General features: G+C 31.9%; 1 protein-coding gene across 1 annotated transcript; it reads left to right on the forward strand.

Annotated features, from left to right (window-relative positions):
- The first annotated feature begins 6,003 nt into the window (after positions 1-6,003).
- Positions 6,004-9,901, forward strand: LOC124822605 (transcription factor bHLH143-like). The gene is made up of 4 exons (XM_047294628.2): positions 6,004-6,297; positions 6,826-7,471; positions 7,644-7,797; positions 7,879-9,901. The coding sequence occupies exon 4, from the start codon at positions 7,896-7,898 to the stop codon at positions 9,045-9,047; it is 1,152 nt and encodes a 383-aa protein (XP_047150584.1). The 5' UTR covers positions 6,004-6,297; positions 6,826-7,471; positions 7,644-7,797; positions 7,879-7,895; the 3' UTR covers positions 9,048-9,901.
- The last annotated feature ends 527 nt before the right edge of the window (positions 9,902-10,428 follow it).

Here is a 10,428-nt window from a genome sequence, read left to right on the forward strand (position 1 = left end):
ACAATAATTATTTCTCTTTTGATCGGTCAGGTATAATTCACTTGACCAATTATAATAACATTTTAGAATATATATATATATATATATATATATATATATATATATATATATCAACAATTTAAAATTCTCTTTTTTTTAGTTTCAAACGTTTTCTCTATTTAAATAATCGTTTTCTACTTTTATAATTTTTTTAATTATTATTATTATTATTATTATTATTATTATTATAATACATAAGTAATATATATGTTCAAATATACAGATATTTGGTTGAACAATTGTATAATTATATATACCATTGAAAAGAAGGTTTTTAATTTTTCCTTTTATAGATGATGCTTTATGACTTACGAGTTTATAAACGTTTTCCTTTATCATTGTAATATTATGACCGAATTTTAACAACATGATTTAGATTCACTTATGGTCAATTAATTGAAAATATAATTATTAGGAACTACTCGAAACATGACAAATAAAAAGAAAAAATAACTAATAAAAGAAATTAATGGAGTATTTGAACATGTTAGAGCGCTAGAAAGTTCTTATTAAATATTTGTGTAAAAACAATATGAGTTGAAAATATTAAATTTTATAAAGCACAAGAAATACGAATAAAATGTTCTTTTAGGATCATAGCATCGATAATATGGATGGTTGAAACAAACATCGTCTTAAATTGTAGGATACAACTTCAATTTTGTATATGTTTCTTTGTCCAAAAGAGAAAAGAGTAAGGCAAGAAGAATTAATTCTTCTTAAATTAGTGTAGTATTCACATATCGGTGAAAAAGCACTTTAAATTTGTAATATATATATATATATATATATATATATATATATATATATATATATATTATGTTTATAACTTTTCATTTATTATTTTATAATTTTTTCTATTATATTTTAACATTTTTTATATATATGATAATAGTTAGTTGCATACTTAAGTGGGAGTTTCACTTACATCAAAGGATGTTTATATCTTACATGGTTTACCTTAAGTATATTGACTTTAAAATGTTCATTTATTCACGTATTTATTATTTTCACTTTTTGCAGATAATAAGTAAATATTTATTTCATCCCAAAAACGTAAATATAAAAATTACTTTTAATTTTCTTTTTAAAGTGCATGGAATCCTTTAAATTCATGAAATCTTTTATATCGATTGAATGCATATTTTAGCTAATTGTTTTTCATGGAGAATATACATGCTACACAAAAAAAAAAAAGATTAATTTCCCCTAAAAAAATAGAATCAATGACAAAAAAGATAGTTTTTTTTATCGAACTTAATATTTATAAAAACATTCATCAATTTATTTATCGTAAGGTCTTAGTAAAAAAAAGTTATGATTACATAGAAGTGTGAATGAACTTGTCTCTCTGACCCATGATGAACTTTTGTAAGTGAGATAATAGTGATGCTGATGAAGCAAAAGATAAAAGAGGTAAAGTTACATAATGTAAAAGAATGGTATGAATTAGTGATGAGGTTTGGAGAATGTGATGAAATTGTAATGATATTAATTAAGTAATGAGAAAGGATGGTAATTATTATGTGGATGGAAACCATATTGAATGATAATGATAGTTTGGTGCGTGCTAATAAACAGAAGCATTTACATAATCACATGTGTAGAAGAATGGAAGAAGATTTATAATTTTGGTAGTTGGGGGTGTAAAGTAAAGCATGAAAAGGATAGGGTTAGATGAAAAAGGTAAAATTGAGGGAAGTAAAAGTTGTGTGTATGGGGATGATAGAAGAAAAGGATGCAAAGAAAAAGTAGGGCAAAGTGTGGCTGTAGAAAGTTTCAGTCAGAGTACAAAATAACAACAGAAAAAAAGGTTTCAGTCAGACTCTCATAAACAACAAAACCTAATCGCAGAGCATCTCTATAAAGTCCACCACTCTTTCAATTTCTGCTATTATAAAATAATTTATTAGAACTAGTTCAAAGTTATAAAATAACAAACAAAAACATTATTAGTCTCTCAATCAAATATTTGATATTAAGCAATTACTCAATAATTATACATTTATGATTTATAATTATTTTAATTGTTTTATATGAACTAAAATTTGGTAATATTAGTGCAACATTTTATTTTTTATTATAATTCAACATAGTGATAATTTTTTAATACAAAATAAACATGTTGTTCAAAATTAAATGATTAAAACAACAATAAACAATCATAGCGTTCAATTAATCTCTAAAAAAATTGTATTAAAACTATAATCCAAACATGGTAGTGATAAACAGGCCTTAAACACTATTAGGATTTTCTTTCATTATTAGGTTAAGAGAAAGTTAAGAACTATTAAAAAATATATTAAAATAGGTTATCTTGTTATACTTATGAAATAATTTTATCAAAAATTCATTACCATTTTCATCTATAATCTATCTATAGTTTAAATGAAGTATTTTTCTGAGTAGGTATTTTTTTTATCAGAATTTATCAAATACTACATAAATCGTTCAATCTTCTTTTTCTTTTTTGCTTAGGTTGAGCAAACTATGGGAAAGAGAAGATTCTCGTTTTCAAAATTCTGTCTGAGATTTTAGTTGTTCTTTAATTTTAATACTTTAATATTCAATTACAGCATTCACACCAAACTAACACATAATTAACTTAATTGTTTATTTATTATATCAAAATTTATAGAAATCACTAGTCACTTTCTAGAAGTATCATATTCACCTTTTTTTTTTCATTATCCCACTATAGACACCATACAGTACGCAAAGAAAATATGTTTTAAAAATATTTATACAAAAAACTTTACATAATAATAATTATTCATTTACATACTTTTTAATTTAATTAATAAAATATTTATATTTTATTTTATTAAAATTATTGCTATTCTTAAATAAATTTAAATCTGTCGTTACTAAATATATCAAAATTTACTATCAAATATTGTTATTCATATTATAAGTGAATAAGTAATTAACACAATTAAAAATTAGATAACAACAGAATACGATTGTCTAATTTTGGAAAATAGAAAGTCAAATATGCAATCGATTATTTACAGGAATTAAAATTAAAATTACACATTCACAAAATAACAGGGATTCTATTTGCACTGTCCGCCACCAAGTTGAAGGGACTAAAGCTGGAGGAACATATTAAATTTTCAAATTTAAATGGTGCAACATGTAATAATAAAGTCACAGGTGAAACTCCTTAAAGTTTTATAAAAAAATTACTTAGTCAATAATAATCATACCATATTAAAATATTAAATCCAAGTCCAACAACTAATTTTACTCTAACATGAAAATTCTATTAATTTAGTGGTGGAATTGGACTAATTTGACCTAATTCCACCACTAAATTAGAAAAAAACATATAAAAATAATATTCAATATAATTAAAATACATAAATAAGTATTAAATAATGAAAATTTCAAATACAACATGGAATGTTTTGGATGAATTCTTCTATCTTTTCTAACATTATTTTCATCGGTAATAAAAATAATAATTAAATATAGAGAGTGCTTGAAGTATTCTAACCATTATAAACATCACGAAATGTGAAATCACTAACATAGATATCATTTAATATATTAAAAAGGAATCAGAGAAGGCGTGTGGAGTCATTAATTGAGAAAAAAGATAACATTTCACATCAATTATAAAAAGTAACTGATGTATAATGTAATATAGGATGAGAAATTATGTTGGAACCTCTAAGTTATATGTAGGCCATATATATATATATATATATATATATATATATATATATATTCCAAAGTCAATATAAAATATTAAATAATCAAAAGACTCTTTCATATACTAGTATTTGTAGGTAGACATATTAAGTACTTATAAATGCATGATATGTATTCTTTATACTCTACTTATACCTTTGAATTGGACCAGGATCATGAATGTGAACACTACTACTTCAGCCTATATATACCTATGTAGGTTAACCCTCATTTACGCCCTAATTACCCGTTGATTAATCAAATGGAAAGTACCATATGAGTATGTTCTTGACTAAATACCCAGCGGTACGAACGCAACCAACCAATGTCATTAAATTTCAAAACATTCTGTCTCTTTTATCCAAAAAAAAATTGAAAATAAAAATGAGAGTTTATTGTAGGTATTCGGTGTATGCTTAGACAGATATTATTTAATTTTTTTTTTGAAAAAAAGTTAAGTAATTTAGAAGTTAATTGAAAGGCATGGGAGAAAGATGAGATGGTTAATGAGGAAAGAAGTTTTACGCAAGGTTATGTACCAAATGAGGTAGGTGTAGGGCCAGCATGGGGCAACCTGATATTGATGATTATTTATTATTTACATGGTTAAGGCACATCCATTCTATATATCACATCCATGGAAAGTATAATGGTACTCTTTGGCGGGACCAAACCCTAGTAAGCTTTTAACCCAAAGTCTCAAACCCTAAAGTTAGGCCATCGATGGTTAATAAGCACAAAATACACCCTCAGGTGCTGTGTGAGAGAGATACTATAAATTTTCCTCATCTGTGGGTCCTCAACTTATATCTCCTTTGAACGGTCAACCTACAAATTATTCATCTTCATGTGAAACCACACTCTTTTCATTCTCCTTATCCCTCTCACTCCACCTCCCCAAATTTCACACCATAAACATCTATTTCTATTCTTGTAACTCTTCCAACCTACCACAATTCTGTGTTTATATCTCTAGCTTTTATATGCTACCTTTGGGGATTAAAAGCCATGTTATGTATTACTTTTGCTTTAGTTTTTTTTAGAAGGTGTTAAAAAGATAATTATTTGGCTGAAAAAAAAAGTTAAACCAAGCATGCGTTTACCTGTGTATAGAGGTTTCACTGTACCACATGGCTGAAGGGACTACTGAAGTGTGTAGGGTTATCGTGATTTGATACACAGTCCTCGAACCATTCCGTGAAAGGAAAGTGGAGTGGATCATAAAATTAAAAAAAAAAAAAGAAGAAAAACTCAAGTTATTTAAAGCTTAAGCTCATAATAGATTGCATGCATTTGAATATGCAACAAAGATTATTAGAAAAAGAGAAAAATTAATTAAGTTACTTATTAGAAAAAGAGTTTGAAATGATATAGAATCTATGTAGCCTTGCTTATTAGCCTAAACGCGTGATATAGACAATGTTATTGATAGAAGAAAAGTACCACGTAACAATGACAACAATACTGTAGCAGCAGCAGATTGCATGCTAATTAAACATGAATGTTAAAATTCATTTGAATTTACAAAATAAAAAAATAATCATAGGCTTTTCTACCCAGCATATTTTAAAATTTCACATGACATTTGGATTTGCAAGAGTGAAAATAACTAGGATAGTGTCAAGGTAGCAATTAACGAGGAAACACAAATCCTTTGTCCGATCTAGCAGAAACTAACATTTACACATATAATATAGTATATTTTAGGTTTTTTTTTTTTTTCTGGTGTTGGTTGTTCTCATTGCAGCAAGGAAAGCTACTTGCGGATCTCCTGAAATGACCGTACAGAATTTATTTTGTGCAGAGGTGGGCTACATAGGTGGTGAATAATTATGATGATCTGGAGGGGCATAATGGGAATATGCAATGTGTGTGAGTTTTGGTTTAACCATGTGGTTATAATAATAATAAAAAAATAATAATTAAAAGAAGGCATGCAGATGATGTAGATTCGTCCAGGGGAACGGAGACAAGGCCGAGGCAACCAACTAACTAACCAGAGCGCGTGGTTAGGTTGAAACCCAAGAACATGGTTAGGTAAAGAGTGGTGGGTGAGGGTGAGTAATTCATTGACCAAACAAAAACATTCAGAAGGTGATGATAGAACTACCGAGGGGCCACAGAGGAGTGTGTGTGTTAGAGGTGAGTGATGGATTAACTTAACTTAACCTGAGGTTGGTTTAGGTTACTGTGGTTCATGATTGTGCACTTAAGAGTTTGCGTGCACTCTTGCGTCCTCAACCCTCACGCACGGGCACGTATCCATGAATGAGTGAATCAACCTTCCACAACACTCTCAATGGCTTTCTTTTTCTTTTCTTTTTTTATTATTATTTTAATCCTTTTTTATTTTTATTTTTTCATTAATAATTATTTTGATGGACTTCTGTGAAGGGTATATGTGTCAATGCATTTTCTATATAACTCAACTCCTCATCTTTCTTCTTGTTTACACACAGTTTCCACTTTCCACTTTGACTGTACCCAGGTCACGCTTGCTCCCTCCTCTCAACTGCTTTGCTTCTCTCTCTCTCTTTCTCTTTTTCTCTCCACACACACATCGTAAGTTTTTCTTCTACTTCCTTCATGCTGTTCTTTTACACCACTCATGTTTTTTCTCTATATGTGTCTGTGATTATGTTTTGTTTTCAATTTTAGTTGTTAGTTCTAGGATAATTTAATATTTGGAACTTCAATTTCTAGCATATAAGATCTTGCGTGGGGATTTGTTTCCTTTAAAAATAAACAATTCTTTTGGGTAACTTTTGTTTCCATTTACATGGTGTATGTTCATATTCTGCCCTATCAATGTCTTGACTTGTAATTTGTCTTAGTTTTTTTAATTAATTATTTTCAACCTTGATGAAAATCTGTACCCTATATTCGCTGAGTCTCAGTAATTAGTCTGTTCTGAAGGTTTTGTTTTGCGAGAATAGATTCAAGAAAGGAAAAAAAGGAAAATCGTATTTTTTATTTATTTATTCTTGTTTTGATCTCACTTTGTTTATTTGGCTCTATTTTTTTTAGCTTAATTTAAAGGTGTTACTCTGTGCTAATTGGTAGATCTGGGATGTGTGAATTCTATTGCAGGATTTGGAACGGGATTTTGGGTGAAAGAGTAGTGGTTAGTGGTGGCTTCATCTTTTTGCGGATAAGGATACAGCAGCATGCGGTGGTGGCTTAGTCTCTCTGTTGATGTTTATCGCAAAGTTATTTCTTTGAACCTGTATTGCAAAGTTATTCTGTAATTCAAGATCCTTTTACCAGAACCTCTTTCAATCACCTCCCTCATCTCTTCCTTGTCTTGAATCAATGGGGTCCAATTTTTTTGTTGTCGTTCCTTGTTATGTTCGTCAGATCAGCTGAAAGAAGTCACCCATCTTGTTTCTGTCCCTTCTGTTCAACTTTAGTTTCCTCAACATTTTAATTGTCATTAGTTTTTAGCCTGTTTTTTTCTTAGTACTTTGTAAACCAGTTAAACCAGTGTTTTATTTTTGTTTATTGTTCAATTTGTCAAAACCGATTTCACTGGCTTAAAGAGGATTCAGATTTCAGACTCATTGTCTTTGGGAACATAGTTGTTCTTTCATTTTGAAGGGTTGGAAAAGTAGTTATGGTGTGCCAAGCAGCAAGTCAAACCAGATTTCGGGCATTGAAACATGAGAATGGAAGTGCAGGGAGTTCTACCATTATAGTTAGAGTTATGGCATGCTTTCAACCTCTCATAGATTGTCAGGTATGTATTATATATTCTTGGATTGAAGGAACTCATAGAATAGCTTTTATTTGCTCAAGCCTGTCACATAGTTTTTGAAGTTACGATCTTTTAATTGTTCTCAATTGTTCTCATGATCTTTATGTTCAAACATGTACTGATAAATATTTTTTTGGTTTTGGGTGTTGTTCAGGCTGAATACTTCCGTCATTTGCTCAAGCCTGTCACGTAATAGTTTTTTGCTTTGTTCGTTTTGGGTTAAGCCGGTGGTTTTGTTGTTTTCCTTGTTGGTGAGAGTTACCAATAGTAAAAAAGATAGCACTTGTGTTTGAATCGTTTTTCTTCAGGTACGTTTTAAGTTGTTAATTTTTGCATTCATTCATTTCTTTCAGTAGAGGTAATTTGATTAATGCTTCAAAAATATTTAGGTGATTTTTGTGGTTGAATGGGAGAAGATTGTGGAGCCTGGATTCCGGAGCTGCTTTTTGATTGGCAATCTCCCAGTTTGAGCTCCTTCAATGCTGCACCCTTTGGCACGGGGAAGCAAAATGGTACAGCTGCAGCTATGAATCCAGTTGGCAACTCTGTTGCAAGAGATGCTACAATGCCAGCTTATCTGTCCTCTGGGCTGCCTCATTCACAGCCTGGACATTCTGGTGAACCTCATGGTTGGTTTTATTGTTTGCCTCGTTTCCGGCAGGGATTTACTACACCTGCTCGAAACTTCACTGCAGAGGAAAAGCTCTCTGCTAGCCATGCAAAAGGTTTTGGGGAGGAAATTGCCCGGGTTGAGGGTTTCCCGCAGAAGCAATTCCTGGTTATTGATCAAACTGCTGATCAAACAACTCTGGTTTACAGTTCAAGATTTGGTCGGCCTGTTGAGTGCCTGACTCTGTGGGATTCAAAGCTGCATGGTTCTACAAATTTGAACAAGGAGAATGAATTGTCCTCATTGAGGAGAGATGTAAATCATGTGGCTGGACTTGGACCAACTTTGGATGATAAAGTTGATGAAAATCAGGGAACTGATGATGACATTGAAAGTGAGATGCATGAGGACACAGAGGAAATCAATGCATTGCTTTACTCTGACAGTGATGGTTATTCCACTGAGGATGATGATGATGATAATGATGAAGTTACTAGCACAGGACATTCACCCAGCACAATGACCACTCACGGTAATCAGGAAGAACCTGGTAGATTAACGGCTGAAGAAGTTGCTAGCTCTGTTGGAGAAACAAAGAAGAGAAAGCTGCAGGAGGGGGCTTATGATGGTGACATGCAGTTCATGGACACTGCTAGTTCTCTGGATGGGAAAATACCCTTTGAAGTTGAAGATGATGCAGAATCAAGATGCTCCAGTGTTGGCAACAATAGTAGTAGAGGGTCCGGTCGAATGGGTTCTTGGTCGGGCAATAAAAAGATGAGAAAGGAGAAGATTCAAGATGTTCTGAGCATTCTGCAGTGCATAGTTCCTGGTGGAAAGGGCAAGGACCCAGTTGAACTTCTTGATGAAGCCATACGTTGCTTGAAATCATTGAAACTCAAGGCCATAAAGCTTGGACTTGATATGCCATATAAGTTGGAGAATTAGAAAACTGTACACTAATAAGTTATCTTTGTGTGCGTTTTTATTATTATAATAAGAAATAGGGTATAGATTTTGAACTCTAATAATTATGGAAGGTGGGTGGTGAATGTGAAGTGTGAAATGAATCCCTTGAAGAAGACAGACATTGGTGAATGATTAAGGTGTTGGAAGATAGGGAGATGGTGAAGGTGGTTTTGTGTAATGCAATTTGTGTGTGAAGAAAGAAAGAGGTGAGGTATGGAGCGGAAAATGCCCCAATAAAGGAAAAAAAGAAAGAGAGAAATGAATGATTAGTCCATGTCTTGGGGGTTAGAGAAAGTAGCACTAACGCTGGCATGGGGTGTGAGCTGTTTTTGAATGAGAAGACTGGTTGTTCCAAAAAGTACCCAAAAACGAGAGTGCACGCCTCTTGGCTGTTATGGGCCCCAATCTCACCTCCTCTTTTTGTAACCTTGTCGTGTTCAATCCTTGGTGGGTTTGCCTTTTCTCTGATGTAAAAATTATCACTAGCTTTGGGTGTGAATTGAGAGAGAGTGTGTGTGACAACTTTGGGAGAAGGGCCCCCTACACTCCTCATTTTCTACTTGACGGTGGATTGCACAGTAATGTAACACGCCTGTGGGAAACGCTGATCTTTGTGATCTTTGTGTTGTGTTTCGAGCTGGTATTATTATCGTTATTATGGGCTTTCATTGGAGGTTGTATCGTAATTGCTGTAAGGGCTTGTTAAGGGAAGAAGGGGAAGAAGGTGATATCTTGGTCGGACTTAATTTAATGTGGTTGGTGTTACTGTTGTCCTTTTGCCTATGTAGTCATGCATTTATGATATAATAAACTTACATGCTTTTCAATTTCTATCTTTTTCCTATTGCTACTGTTACAAATTAGATGATTTGTAGGTGCATTGATTAAAATTTTAAAGCGTGAAAAGTTGTCTTGGTGGGGTGATAACTGATAAGGGACCACAGAGTTGAATTATTAGTGAGGAAGACACATGTGACGTGTATGCACAAGAGAGAGAATGTGATTGTGTAGCACGAGTGGGGTTGTGGTGAATAGTCAATAGTCATTGTAGGCATCTAACAAAACAGAATCTTGTACAGTGTTTGGTTCAAGTCCATTGATTTTCTGCACTGCCAAAGAAGCATGCAAGACCTTATTGCCATGCTTGCAGAGGGTGGACTCTCAACTTTATTTATTCTGGTTTAACTTCTGGTCAAACATTTATTACTATTTTTTCTTTTAAAACTATTATATATGTGTGAGCATTGAAAACCTCATTGTTATAAAAAATGTTTAGGAAAGAAACCACTGTTTCGCAGGAAAACAAAAACAATCAAAACAAGTACAATAGTACTACAGATTAAAGAAAGTTTAATCCCTT

The sequence above is a fragment of the Vigna umbellata genome, chromosome 1 (assembly GCF_029865625.1).
Source record: "Vigna umbellata cultivar VRB3 chromosome 1, Vumbellata_1.0, whole genome shotgun sequence".
NCBI lineage: Eukaryota > Viridiplantae > Streptophyta > Magnoliopsida > Fabales > Fabaceae > Vigna > Vigna umbellata.